General features: G+C 39.6%; 1 protein-coding gene across 2 annotated transcripts in view; it reads left to right on the plus strand.

Annotated features, from left to right (window-relative positions):
• The window catches only part of cpsf6 (cleavage and polyadenylation specific factor 6), an 84,785-nt gene that overhangs the window by 10,367 nt on the left and 59,081 nt on the right, over positions 1–15,337 (plus strand). For both annotated transcript variants that reach the window (XM_078567867.1, XM_078567866.1), the window contains exons 2-9: positions 311–529; positions 1,346–1,449; positions 3,376–3,521; positions 4,366–4,536; positions 8,405–8,906; positions 9,961–10,076; positions 10,816–10,969; positions 14,034–14,234. In XM_078567867.1, coding sequence (XP_078423993.1) covers positions 311–529; positions 1,346–1,449; positions 3,376–3,521; positions 4,366–4,536; positions 8,405–8,906; positions 9,961–10,076; positions 10,816–10,969; positions 14,034–14,229 — 1,608 coding nt within the window. In that variant the 3' untranslated portion in view covers positions 14,230–14,234. The remainder of the gene's footprint in view (positions 1–310; positions 530–1,345; positions 1,450–3,375; positions 3,522–4,365; positions 4,537–8,404; positions 8,907–9,960; positions 10,077–10,815; positions 10,970–14,033; positions 14,235–15,337) is intronic.

Consider the following 15,337-nt stretch of genomic DNA (forward strand, 5'->3'; position numbering starts at 1 on the left):
CTTTAACTCTTGTACAATAAAAGTTTGTTTTAAAAAGTGAAATCTTATGGTGTAATTTTTTCAGTTAATAATTGGGAATTTGAATTTGTCTCCAATGAGTTCATAATGTTGTAGAAGAGTTGGGTTTTTGCATTTAATTTCTTTTGGTTATGCTGTCTTTTATTGACAGACTTACACTTCAGGTTGCTTTATTCTAGAGGATCAAGTTGTATTTATGTTCATGCAGAACACTTTGTTTAATCATGATAATTTTAGTTAATTGAGCATTTTTATTTTTAAAAAACCTTAATTATGTTCTTATCTTATTTAGGAAACTGAGTACAGTGGTCATGATCAGATAGATTTGTATGATGATGTCATATCACCATCTGCCAATAATGGAGATGCACCAGAGGATCGTGATTACATGGACAGCATGCCACAGTCTGTTTCAGATGATGGTGGCAAAACTCCCAATTCATTGGGTCCAAATATTGTTTATACCTATACCGGCAAGAGAATAGCTTTGTATATTGGGAATCTGACTTGGGTAAGTGTTTAGCTTGTCTCTAACTTTGCTAAGAATTTTATTTGTCCAATGGGTTCTGAACTTTAGAACATCCTCTCTCTAGGCAGCTGCAAATACAATTAGTTCAAATTTCAAAGGTTTCTTATTTAGCTCAATAACAGATCAACAAAATATTTTAGGTGGAATTGAGAGTTCTATGCTTCTTTGCAATAGAAGTTGTATAGGTGTACTGACAGTGAGTTGAAAGCAACTTTAAAAGACCTATCCTATCTAGTAAAAGTCATTTTCCACCATCTGACCCTAGGGATAGATTTCCAGGTTCCTATGGACCAGAAGGGGCCTCCACCTTTTCCTTGAGTATCTGATTATCAATAGCCAAAGATTGACATAATTAAGAATTAGGATCTGCATATATTAGCTGTCTATCTAACATGAGATATATACTAACTGTTCCCCAATTACAGAACAAGTGTGTCATGTCCATTGTCTCTAAGACTAAGAGTTTTGAAGATTAATGTCAGAAACCTATGGTTGCTACCCAGATTCTGAAGAATTGAGAACAAAATTTAATGAACCTGTTCATAAAACTGCATTTCAGTACTGTGATATTGAAGGATTTTGATTGTATTCTGAAAATCCTCGTGTGATGTTCACACTTCATAATGCAGTTATCTCCACTCCACTCCTCTATATTTACTTGTCAAGCATTGTTCTAAATTCAGAAACTATTCTTTTAAAATCTGGTAAGTGTAATTGAGATGTGTATTTTAAAGCATGTTGCTTTTTCGATGTGTCCGTTTTCACATTCAGCACTTTTTTTCCTACATTGTTTTACAGTGGACCACAGATGAGGATTTGACTGAAGCTCTTCATTCAATGGGCATTACTGATGTTTTAGAAATAAAGTTTTTTGAGAACCGGGCTAATGGACAGTCAAAAGGGTGAGAGCATATGATGGATTGAAGCTTTTTAGGTATTGTGTTGGCAGCTGCTTTACAGAGGAACTTGTACCTGAGTGTTAAAATTGTAATTTATTTGAGTTCAAGGAGTTAGATCGGCAATAAACTGTAATTTCAATATGTTGAGTAAAACCTGAATTGTGTAGTTCCAGGATGTTCATCAGCAATATGTAATAGCAAGTGACATAAGCTGCAAAAGTTTTGAGTAGCTTTTGCAGAGAAAAATTGCTTTTAATAATAAATCATGTTGAAAGTTAACTAGTTATATAGATTTATATAAATATTATATAAAGCAGGATTTGCCACTTAATTGCTATAAAACTTACCGCAAAGGCTATGGGCCCTGACAATATTCCGGCAATAGTATTGAAGACTTGTGCTCCAGTACTTGCTCTGCCTCTAACCAAGCTTTTCCAGCACAGCTGCAACCCTGGCATCTACCTGGCAATGTGGAAAATTGCCCAGTTGTGTCCTGTCCATAAAGAGCAGGACAAATCCAACCTGGCCAATTGCAGCCCCATCAGTCTACTTTTAATCATCAATAAAGTGATGGAAAGGGTCATCAACAGTGCTATCAAGCGGCACTTGCTTAGAAATAACCTGTCCACTGAGGTTCAGTTTGGGTTCCACCAGGATCACTCAGCTCCTGATCTCATTACAGCCTTAGTTCAAGCATGGACAAAAGAGCTGAACTCGTGAGGTGAGAGTGACCGCCCTTGACATCAAGACAGCATTTGACCATGTGTGGCATCAAGGAGTCCTAGCAAAACTCGAGTCAGTGGGAATTGTGGGGGTAAAACTATATCTAGCACAAAAGAAGATGGTTATGGTTGTTGGAGATAATCATCTCAGTTCCAGGATATCACTGCATGAGTTTCTCAAGGTAAAACCCTGGGCTCAACCATCTTCAGCTGCTTCATCAATGACCTTCCTTCCATCATAAGGTCAGAAGTGGGGATGTTCGCTGATGATTGCACAATGTTCACCATTCGCGACTCCTCAGATACTGAAGCAGTCCATGTCCAAATGCAGCAAGACCTGGACGATATCCAGGCTTGGGCTGACAAGTGGCAAGTAACATTGGCGCTGCATAAGTGCCAGGCAGTGACCATCTCCAACAAGAGAGAATCTAATCATTGCCCCATGACATTCAGTGGCATCACCATCACCGAATCCCCCACTATCAACGTCCTTGGTGGGGGGGGGGTGTGATTACCATTGTCCAGAAACTGAACTGTGGCTACAAGAGCAGGTTAAAGACTAGCGAGTAACTCACCTGACTCCCCCAAAGCCTGTCCACCATCTACAAGGCACAAGTCAGGAGTATGGTGGAATACTCTCCACTTGCCTGGATGAGTACAGCTCCAACAACACTCAAGAAGCTTGACACCATTCAGGGCAAAGCAACCTGCTTGAGTGGCGCCCCATCCACAAACATTCACTCCCTCCACCACTGACGCACAGTGGCAGCAGTGTGTACCATCTATAAGTTCCTGCACTGCAGGAACTCACCAGGGTACCTCAGACAGCACCTTCCAAACCTGCTACCATCTAGAAGGACAAGGGCAGCAGATGAATGGGAACATCACCACCTGGAAGGTCCCCACCAAGCCACACACCATCCTGGCTTGGAAATATATTGCCATTGCTTCACTGTTGCTGGGTCAAAATCTGGAACTCCCTCCCTAACAGCACTGTGGGTGTACCTGCACCACATGGACTGCTGCAGTTCAAGAAGACAGCTCACCACCACTTTCTCAAGGGCAATTAGGGATAGGTAATAAATGTTGACTTAGCTAGTGATGCCCATATCCTATGAATGACAAAAAAACATTAACAATGATTTTAAATGGTCATCAAAGTGTAATTACATTTAGTTACTTTATATTTTCTTTATTTTTAAACCAGGTTTGCTCTCATTTGTGTGGGATCTGAAAGCTCATCTAAAAAATTGTTGGATATGCTTCCTAAACGAGACATGCATGGACAGAACCCTATCGTCACACCATGCAATAAGCAGTCACTCAGTCAGTTTGAAATGCAATCTAGAAAATGTAAGTTTACACAATGTTTAATGTGATGATTATTTGATATACAAATGCTCTGTCAAGGAGAAGTTGTATAAACTTGTTTAATTTTTTGTGAGATTTACGATTAACTTCACTAATACTAATTGCAGCATTTTTAATTTAGCTAAGTCGGTTAAAAATGTTTCACCTCACTCTAGGCTTTGATTTCAACGTCCATACCAAGATATGAGCATTTAACCTAATCTAGTGCTTCTATGTAATTTCTAAGGGATTGTTGCAATATTAGTGGTACAGTCTTTCAGATGTGTTTTAATAGAACCTCCATCCAGCTACCTGTTTAGGTGAACATAAACCCACGTCATTATGTTGAGAATAAGGAACGTGCCTGGCGTCAGACAATTTTTCTTTGAACCAACTGAAAATATTTAACTAGCCATTTATCTTGTTTTGCTGTTTCTGGCAGCTTTGTGTTAACTGACTTTGCCTGCATAAGGACACTGACTATCTGAAATTCTTGGAACATAACTGTTACATAAATGCAGTTTTTTTTATAATGAAGCTGGATGTTCTACTCTTTCTGTAGTGCATGCACTTGAAAATAAATGCGCTTAAACATTAGTGTACTTGACATATATGACCAAACAGATACAAGGATATGTGAGTTTTACCACCACCTGCCTATAGAATGCTCTCTGACACTGCAACTTTGCAGAAGTACAAATGTAGAGTTATCCATCAGTTGCAGGATTATGTCAACTTGATCTCAATATATATTAGGTACAGTAACTACTTTTGATATTTGTATACTACATATTAGTTATTAAATCATGATTTTAAACAATGCGATTGGTATTGATCACTCTTGCAGCTACTCAGTCTGGCCAGATGTCAGGGGAAGGCAAAGCTGGGCCTCCTGGGGCCAATAGTCGCTTAGCATTTTCCCAAAGTGGAAGAGGACGCGGTCGTTTCCCACCATCTGGCCCTGGTGGGGACAGATTCCCAGGGCCTTCTGGACCAGGAGGGCCTCCACCTTTTCCTGGTGAGTGTCAATGATTATCAGTATTTAATGAACACTACTGGGGAAGATGGTAACAAAGTGTGACACATGCTTTAATATCCAAATCTTTGGATTCTAAATTCCTGAGGATATTACATCATATCCATGGTGCAGAAGCACAACTGACCTAGGTTGAGCGTTCCTCTTCCATGTGAGCATTCTCGTGCTCCAAGTACTTCTTCCTACATTTCTTCTAGATCCTTTTTCACTCATGTATGCATCAAGCTGCACCTTAACTGCGTCAAAGCTATCTGCTTCAACTACTCCTGCATGACAGCAAGTTCCACATGTTCATCTTGTTCTTTGCTCTCAAGTTATTAGGAGTGTCATTAAGTCATTGGACTTAAAAGTATTATTCTGGCAGTTGCTTAGTTGGTAAGTTCACTGCCCACCACCCCACATACACTCTTTGGAGATGAACAGGTAATAGTCAAGTTCAGATATCTTCCACTGAATTTCAAAAATTTAATTCATTTTCTAAACTTCATTGCTGCCAAAGCAAATTTTTAAAAAATGTTTAGTGCTGAGAGTTGACATGCTTAGGTGCTGTTTTTCATTGATTTTTAAGTGTCAAGGATTTAAGTTTTAAGAAATTCTAATGGGAATATAAGTTACAATGAGAAAGGGCTAATTAATCTTTTGTAAAGGAGCCTTTAGGAAAGAGTGACCAGAATATGATAAAATTTTACAAGAAGTTTGGAAGTGATGTAGTTCAATCCAAAACTAGGATTTTTAATCTAAACAAAGGAAACTACGAAGGTATGAGAGCCAAGTTAGCTGAGTTAGATTGGGGAACTACATTAAAAGACAGTAGGCAGGCAATGGCTAGCACTTAAAGAATTAATACATGGTTTGCAACAAATTTACATTCCTTTAAGGTACAAAAAGCCAGTAGGAGAAATGATCCAAACATGGCTAACACGAGAAGTTAAGAATTCTGTCAGATCTAAGGAAGAAGCATATAAAGTTGCCAAAAAAAGTAGTAAGCCTGAGGATTGGGAGCATTTTAAAATTTCAACAAGAGAACCTAGAAATTGATTAAGAGAAAGAAAATAGAATATGAAATTAAACAAGTGAGAAACATAAAAACAGACTGCAAAAAGCTTCTGTAGGTATGTAAAAAGGAAAAGGTTAGTAAAGAAAAATGTCGGCCCCAGGCAGGGAATGGAGCATTTATAATTTGTAATAAGGAAATGGCAGAGAAACTAAACAAATACTTTGTGCCTGTCCTCTTGGAGGAAGATACAAGAAACCTCCCTGAAATAATTGGGGAGCCAAGAGACGAGTGAGATTGAGGACCTGAATGAAATTAGTTTTAAAAAAAAAAAGTAGTGCTGGAAAAATTAATGGAGCTGGAAGTTGATAAATCCTCTGGCCCTGATGATCCACATCTGAGTGTTGAAAGAGGTGGCTGTAGAGATAGTGGATGCATTGGCGATCATCTTTCTAAATTCTGTAGATTCTGGAATGGTGCCTGCAGTCTGGAAGGTAGCAAATGTGATCCCACTATTTAAGAAAGCAGGTAAGAGAGAAAACAGGGAACCAAAGTCCTGTTAGCCTGGCATCAGTAGTAAGGAAAATGCTAGAATCTAATCTAAAGGATGTGATAATTAGGCATTTAGAAAATAATGGTTAGATTGGGCAGAGTCGCCATGGATTTAAGAAAGGGAAATCATGTTTGACAAACTTGTTGGGGAGTTTTTTGAGAATGTTACTAGCAGAATAGATGAGGGAGAACCTGTGGGTGTGTATTTGGATTTTCAGGCTTTCGATAAGGTCCTGCACAGAAGGTTAGTAAGCAAAATAAGAGCTCATCGGATCAGGAGAAATACGACGACATGGATTGATTATTGGTTAACGGGCAGAAAATAGAGTACGGATAAACGGATCATTCTCAGGTTGGCAGGCTGTGACTGGCGGGCTACCATAAGGGTCAGTGCTTGGGCCCCAGCTATTCACAATATATATCAATGATTTGGACGTGGGGACCAAATGTAATATTTCCAAATTTGCTGATGACACAAAACTTGGTGGGAACGTGAGTTGTGAGGAGGATGCAAAGAGGCTTCAAGGAGATTTAGACAAGCTAAGTGCCTGGGCAAGAACATGGCAGATGGCATATAATGTGGAAAAATGTGAAGTTATCCATTTTGGTAGGAGGAACAGAAATACAGGGTATTTCTTAAATGGGGAGAGATTGGGAAATTTTGATGTCCAAAGAGACCTGGGTGGTGGTCTTTATAAGTCACTGAAAGCTAACATGCAAGTGAAACAAGCAATTAGGAAAACAAATGGTGCGTTCACCTTTGTTGCAAAGGAATTTGAGTTTTTATTCAGTCACAGCTTCGCTGGCTGAGTCAGCACTTATTACCCATCCCTAGTTGCCCTTGAGAAAGTGCTGGTAAGCTGCTACCTTGAACTGCTGTAGTCCATGTGGTGTAGGTACACCTACAGTGCTGTTAGGAAGGGAGTTCCAGGATTATGACCCAGCGACAGTGAAGGAACAACGATATGTTTCCAAGTCAGGATGGTGACTGTCTTGGAGGGGAGCTTCCAGGTGGTGGTGTTCCCATCTGTTTGTTGCCCTTATACTTCTAAATGGTAGTGGTTGTGGGTTTGGAAGGTGCTGTCGATGGAGCCTTAGTGAATTCCTGTAGTGCATCTTGTAGATGGCACACACTGCTGCTGCTATGAGTCAGTGGTGGAGGGAGTGAATGTTTGTGGAAGAGGTGCCAATCAAGCTGGCGTCAAGCTTCTTGAGTGTTGTGGGAGCGGCACTCATCCAGGCAAATGGGGAGTATTCCATCACACTCCTGATTTATGCCTTGTAGGTGGTGGACAGGCTTTGGGGAGTCAGAAGGTGGGTTACTCATTGCACGATTTCTTGCCTCTGACCTGCTCTTGTAGCCACCGTATTTATATGGCTAGTCCAGTTCAGGATCTGGACATTGGTAACCCCCAGGATGATAGTGGGGAATTCAGTTATGGTAATGCCAATGAACATCATGGGGCAATGGTTGGATTCTCTCTCGTTTGAGATGGTCATTGCCTTACACTTTTGTGGCACGAATGTTACTTGCTACTTATCAGCCCAAGCCTGGATATTGTCCAGGTCTTGCTGTATTTGGACATGGACTGCTTCAGGAAATAAGGAAGTCTTGTTACAGTTATATAGAACCTTTGTGAGACCACACCTGGAGTATTATGTGTAGTTTGGGTCTCTTTACCTAAGGAAGCATATACTGGCTATAGAGTGTGTAATGAAGGTTCCCCAGACTAATCCTGGGGATGATGGGATTTCCCTATGAGGAAAGATTGAGGAGATTGGGCCTAAATGCTCTAGAGTTCAGAATAATGAGAGGTGATCTCATTGAAGTGTACAGAATTCTTACAGGGCTCAACAAGGTAGATGCAGAAAGGATGTTGCCTCTGGTTGGGGGATCTGGAGCCTGGGGAGACAGTCTCAGAATAAGAGGTAGGCCACTTAGGACCAAGGTGAGGAGGAATTTCTTCAGTCAGAGGATGGAAAATCTTTGGAATTCTCTACTCTAGAGGGCTGCGAAGCCTCAGTCATTGAGTATGTTCAAAGCAGAGGTCGATAGATTCCTAGATACCAGTGACATTAAGGGATATGGGGGTTGTGCGTGAAGATGGTGTTGAGATAGAAAATCAGCCATGATCTTGTTAAATGGCAGAGCTGGCTGGAATGACTGCCCCCTGCTCCTAGGTTCCTAAAAATATTCAAAGTTGAATTTTGTGGTTCTAAATATAATGTATATAATTTTTAGTGCAGATGATTCTTATAAATTTCATTCCTTTGAATGTGACGGCATCTTTTTATTTTTGTCAGGGCAAGGTCCACCACGACCACCTCCAGGTCCTCCTGGTCCACCAGGGCCCCCGGGTCCGCCTCCACCTGGGCAAGGTCTTCCTCCTCCATTAGGTGGGCCACCAAATCGTGGTGATCGTCCTCCACCCCCAGTTCTCTTTCCAGGACAACCATTCGGGCAACCTCCCATGGGACCACTCCCTCCTGGTCCTCCCCCTCCTGTTCCAGGCTATGGCCCTCCTCCTGGCCCACCCCCTCCTCAACAAGGACCCCCCCCACCACCTGGCCCTTTCCCACCACGTCCTCCAGGCCCACTTGGCCCTCCTATTAATCTTGCTCCACCACCCCATCTTCCTGGACCCCCTCCTGGTGCACCACCTCCAGCCCCTCATGTCAATCCTGCTTTCTTCCCACCACCGGCCAATAATGTAATTCCCTCATCTGACAGTCGTGGACCGCCTCCATCAGATCCATATGGGCGGCCTCCACCATATGATCGAGGAGACTATGGACCTGCTGGCAGGTAAGTCTCGTGTATACTTGAATTATTTTTAATAAATGTCCCATTATTGATCATCAGAGTGAAAAATTCTTTACGAATTATGCAAATATCAAATAGTTTTAAGTTGACTTTAACTGGGAATAGTGGGGAAAGGGGGCAGTTAGATTTTATATACAGTACTAACCTTTCACCCTTAAGACTTGGGTTCAAATTCAGCAGTGGTGAGTGACCTTTTAAATAAGATTGTGGTTTCAATGTTTATTCATTAGGCTAAATGCACGATATAACACTGCCTATAATTCATAACTACGTTGGAAATCATCAAGTTTTCATTTACATTGCATTTATTGGTCTGAGATTAATAGATGCAGTTTGGGTTTCAGCCATGCAGCACCTTGTTTACATTGATTGGCTTCTGCCTGATTGGAGTTTCACCTTGCATGTTTGGAGAGAACTGCAATTGTGGGTGCAAAAATGGGCAAAGCTACCTTCCAGCAATTAGAAATTCAAATGTTTTAGAAAGCAGAGTGGTGAATTCCTGTTTTCTTAACATGTAAATTAAAATTTTCCTTTTTTTAAAGTACCTAGCTAGTAGAACTAATAGTCCAACTTTGACATTGTGCTGGATTTGTACTCAATGTAAAGTAACAGGAAGTAGCATGTGACCTCTCCTTTCAGAAAGTGTTGCTGCGCTTTGCTCTGCGATCAGGTTAAAGTTTCTGGCATTTTTAAGCCAGACTGAAATCGCTTTGCGATTTCCCCAAAAGGCAGTAATAACTCATGTATGAAATAGTATTCTCACACAGTGGAGTTGATCTTCAGAAGTTAGGTTCAGATGCAGTATGAATAGAACTTTAGTCTTCATCTGACTTTTGCAATGTCGCCATTCATCATTCCCAAATGTGGAACCAAATTCCATCATCAGCATTCACAAAAAAATTCAATCAAAATTACTTCATAATTTTTTTTCTCTTTTTTCAGCTTAGAATGTTGACCAGAATTTTGTTGCTGTGGTTATTGGGAAATAAATTTATACTAATTTTGCTATTGTTTGCATTATTTCTTTTCATGACAGAGACATGGATTCTTCAAGGACTCCACTGAGTGAAGCAGAATTTGAGGAAATCATGAATCGAAACAGAGCCATTTCTAGCAGTGCAATATCGAGGGCTGTATCAGATGCTAGTGCTGGTAAATTGCAACAACTTCTTTCCTTCTCCTTCACCTCCCCCCCAACCGATATATATCTTTATTCTGAAAATGGAAACTTGTGCAAGATATGATTGTACTGATTCCAGTAACCACCTAGTGCCTCACCTGGTTTATTGCTCTTGTGAACTTAAACAGTGAGTATTGGCAGCCTGCTTTATTGAAGCACATTGTAGTAGATCTTCAGATGGAGCGCATTACATGTGAAAAATTACCCTTTGTTTAACTTCAGAATTATTAATGCTGACTCAATATGTCAACATGTGTATGTTCTAGGAGAAACCTTTGGAAAGCATTCACAGTGGAAAGCAAAGAGTGCACCCCACCCCCTCCCCACCAATCTCCAACCAAAAGAAACACGTGCCAGTTGTACCTTCCCAACTGCTTGACTAGCTGAGATCAGCTAATTAAACAAATGAGTCTGGAGATTAAATTAGGACACTTTTGGTCTGTACGGCTTAGTGCAGCACTAAGCCATTCATTTATTCATTCGGCCATTAACTGACCAGAAATTAATTTAATTTTGAAATCAAAATGAATGTTGGAAGGTAAGATCAAAAGTACAAGTTGTAGGACTGGGGTTGAATAAGATGCAATACCTGTAATAAAGGAGGAATTTCAGCTGTGAATTCAGGGATTATTTGAGTGTCTACATTTATTATGCAGATCACTGAACAATTGTAATAGACTAATGGCCATTTTTTTTTCATTTGAATTGCAGGTGATTATGGGAGTGCTATTGAAACCCTGGTCACTGCTATTTCTTTGATTAAGCAGTCTAAAGTATCTGCTGATGACCGTTGTAAAGTTCTCATAAGTTCTCTACAGGATTGTCTTCATGGAATAGAATCAAAGTCATATGGTTCTGGGTCACGGTAAGGTGATAATTTCCATCCTTAATCAAAATTCAGTAATGTTGCTGGGGTTAATAAATTAACAACAGTTGTGTTGCATTTAATTTGTGTGACTATCAGTTGCCAAAATATAATCGATTGTACAAGTTAATCATTTGAAAATGACTGTGTTTTGAACTGTAAAACTTGCTTTGTTCTAAGTGGAAGGGCTTGCCAGAGCCGAATTTTGCTTTGAAGAGGATGTTCACACCAGAATGTTGTAGGCAGAGAGCAATTGCAATTTTTTTTTACAAACAGCTGATTGACTGTCCAGCCTTGTGGCTGGGAATGGGCTGCTGAGTTTTAGCAGCAACAAACTTGCATTGACTAAACTTAGAACTTGGAATCTGGTCCTGTCCTGTATTTGCTGATGTTCGATGTTATCTGAGCTCTCCAGTGTTATATTCTGTACTAACATAGTTGGCTTCTGCAGGAGCAGTTGCCTCCAATCCTAGATTTGATGCTCCTACAAGCTGAACAACAATGTTCCCATAAGAGAAGGATCCAATCATCAAATGAGAGTATTTTATTTTATTCCATTTAGAGATTGTCTTTAGCCATTTGAAAGCTTGCCACAGCATAGGGTCAGCCTTCTTAAAATAAACTAGTAGTCCCATTGCAGCTAGGTCTGTTTCATGTGGCCTTGTCCATTAATTCAGTGCCTGTTTCATTTGAGATGGGGGCCATTAGAATTTTTTGAAACCAGAACACACTTTTTGTTTTTGTTTTCTTGTTCCCCCTCCCCCCAACGATATTTACTTGCAGTCACTTTCCCTGTTTAGTATTAGTAATGTCCCCTCCTCAACCTACCCATTGAGAATAGAGCAAAAGTTCTCTCATGAAAATTAACATTTGCACACAAAGGAGCTCTTTGTTATCACAGTTTTGAAGATTAAACTGAGGAGAAGACAAAAGGAAACAAGGTTAAATTCCCCTGTTGGAATTCTGGCTAAGACTGGAGTGAAATTAATTTCACTATGGTGTCAGGATAACCTCACAGCTGAGGCTTCAGCTCTAAGCATGACCGTGCAACAAAAAAATACTGCCTTGGACCATAATTGTCACTGAGTTTTCTCTCAAAATTTCCTTCCAAATAGTCTAATAAAAGTGAAGAGGCTGTTAGTAATGTTTGGTTGTTCGTGTTCCTGTGCACCCATATATACAGTGGCATGCAAAAACATTTTTTTTTAGCATCTCTCAAAAAAAACCTCGCTCCCCACAAGCTAAGAACACTTTTACTATTAAAATCATTCTGGAGTTTCAAAAGATGCTTGATAAGATACCATGTATTAGACGTTTAAGGCTGGGACATGTAGCAGAATGGATAACAGGCTGGCTACAAAACAGAAGTGTAGGAGTTGAAGGTAGTCAGTCAGACTGTCTTAAAGTGGGAAGTAATGTTCAATGGGGATTGATGCTCGGACCACTGGTGATGCTTCACCATTTGCATAAATTATTTGGACTCTGAACTCAAGTACAATCTCAAAATTTGCAAGCAGTGCTAAGTTGTGGGGGTGTGTTTAATGCAGAAATGGATTGCAGCAAAATAACAGGATGGCATTAACATATTGTGCAATGGTTATGTAATTGGAAAATGAGCTTCAGTATAGGCGATACATTTTGTAATAATGAGGCTACATACTACTTTGAAAATAAGAAATGAGCAGAGTAATTTGGGGGTACACAAAAAATCGCTAGTTGATCAATAAGGCTATTTTATATTAAAAACACTGGGGTTCATTTTCTAGCGGGGTAGTTTTAAAAGTAGAAAAGTTATGTTAAACTTGTATAGAATCTTGATTAGGTCATACTTGGAGTACCATGAACAGTTTTAGAAATTATAAAAATGACCTGGAGACACTGAAGAAGGTGCAAAAATAATTTACTACAATGATGCCAGAATTGAGAGGTTATACCTATCAGGCATGATTAAACTGGCTGGGGCTCTTTTCTCCAGAAATGAGAAGACTGATGGATAACCAGATTGTGGTCTTCAGGATTATGAAAGGATTTCATAGGGTAGAAATAGAAAAGATATTTCCACTTCCATAGGGTACCTGTACTAGGTACCTATAATATAAGGTAGTCACTAATAAATCCAAAAGGAATTTGGGTGAAAATGTGTTCCCAGTGAGTGGTTAGATTCTGGAACTCGCTACCATAGATGTAGTTGAGGCAATTGGCACAGCTGCATCAAAGAGGAAGTAAACACATGAGGGAGACACTAGATGAGTGTGTTGATGGGGTGGAAGGGCATTTGTGTATATGGACCTGTTAGGCAGAACTGCCTGCCTCTGTGTTATAAATACGATGCAAGTACAAAAAAAATGCTGTGTATCTGAATTTTAGAAAATCTTAATTTGTACAGGAGCCTGTTTATTGTTTTTAAAGTGGACAGATTTTGAGTTCCAGACCCTAATGTTAGATTCAAATCAGCCAATACTTCATAAGGCAAGGGAGAGCGAGAAAGCATTGGGAAAGTGTGGGAGAAGGAGAAAAGGCTTAAACGGAATGTTGCGTGGACCGTTTCAGACCACTTGATAAAATTATGCACATTGTAATACCCTTCAATTAAACTCTGCTTCTCTGGATCTGGATTAGTTTAATTGGAAGCTTTGTCACAGTTTAAATACATTGTATTAAAAAAGTAAAAATGGTCACACTGTTCCACAAAGTTCCAGTGATCAGTGCTCTCAGTCTGAACCAAATAAACTGGACATTCTTTCCATTTTGCCAATCAACATGCCCCCTCCCCCCCCTTTCACTTCATTAACTTTTCAGGACAAAATACATTGTAGCTTTCTTTGCATCCCAAGTGATACTGCTTCTGTTTTCTAGACAGTAGCTTATTTGAGGTGGAGGTTCATAACCTGTTACAATACAAAAAAGTTTGTATTGGTTGAGCAACCAGTAGCAAAATACTGGAAGTAGTCGTCCTGATGTGACGCTACTAGTGGTAGAATTTAGTTAATGAACCTGTACAAACAGACAAAGCAAATGTAACTTTTTAATAAACGTTAGATTAATAATTTATTTAAACTCTTAGAAAACGTGAACGTTCACGGGAGAGAGATCACAGTAGATCGAGAGAGAAAAGCAGACGCCACAAAGAGCGCTCAAGAAGCCGTGATCGGCATGATGACTATTACCGTGAAAGAAGTAGAGAGCGGGAAAGGCATCGTGATCGTGAACGAGATAGAGACAGAGAGAGAGACAGAGAACGAGAGTATCGTCATCGTTAAAATAGGTGGGTTGCTCTGTTCACTTTATAACTATAAAGCGATTTTTTTTTGCCTATTTTACAAGCAGATTTGATAATTCTTCAATTTTATGCAGCAACATTCGACTGGGGCCTTATGTTAAATTACACAAGCTGTTTAGCACATTTGTCAAATAACATTCTTAATTTTGGTAAGTATTGAAGCTATCGCCTGTCTAGTGATGAAAAATTGCAGTTTATTTACTTAATTTTACTCTTTAATTCACAGATTAAAGCCTTGCTTTTCATGTAAGACATTTTTTAAAAAAAATCTTTGGCCACTGATTCATACCGTTTTCTCAATTTCTTCTACAATTTAGAATTTTGTTTGGTGCTGTATGTTGCATTGAAATAATTCTTTGCAGAAATAATACCACAGATTTGTGATTCTGGGTGTCTCTGGTTGCATAGAGTTCCACTTCAAATGATGATTTTTATGTTTATCCATTCTTTGCTCCCCACCATCCTCACCTTTGTGCCATTTCAAGCAAACTGCCTTCAGAACGAGGTGCTGTGGGCTGCCATTTAATTTCCATTGCTAATAGGTTTAATGCTAAGCCCATTCATGCAGGAACGCTGACTTTTGCAAATCTCCCTCTTTTCCAACTTGTGGGGAAGGTTTACAACCAGAAAATCAAGTTCCATTTGGACTCACATTAAAAAAAAACTTCTATATGCTCAGTTATTTCTCTGCCAACTGTTTAAGCAGGGTAGATTCCTGGGCAATTGGCATATTGTAGGAATGCTTCAAGTAAAAGTGGTTCTGTGATATAAACTGACCAATTTACTAGAAGTATAGTTTTGGCCTCTAAAGGATAGAGGAGTACTAAGTTTTGGTTAAATAGACAAGTCATTTTGTCACTAATGTTTTGAGGTTTGAATATGCATTAAATTTAAGTTTCTTTTCTGTAACCGTGTGGTGACCTTCATACTCGGGCGATGGGACTCTGCCAGGTATTATCTTCAGATTCTGAGAAACAGATTTTCACAGCAATCTAATATTCAGAAGCTTTGAAAAAAAAAATTAAATGGCTAGATTTATAAACATTGTGTATAATTAGTCCACTGACTAATTTAGGCCATTGTGAGGA

The sequence above is a fragment of the Cetorhinus maximus genome, chromosome 22 (genome assembly GCF_964194155.1).
Source record: "Cetorhinus maximus chromosome 22, sCetMax3.hap1.1, whole genome shotgun sequence".
NCBI lineage: Eukaryota > Metazoa > Chordata > Chondrichthyes > Lamniformes > Cetorhinidae > Cetorhinus > Cetorhinus maximus.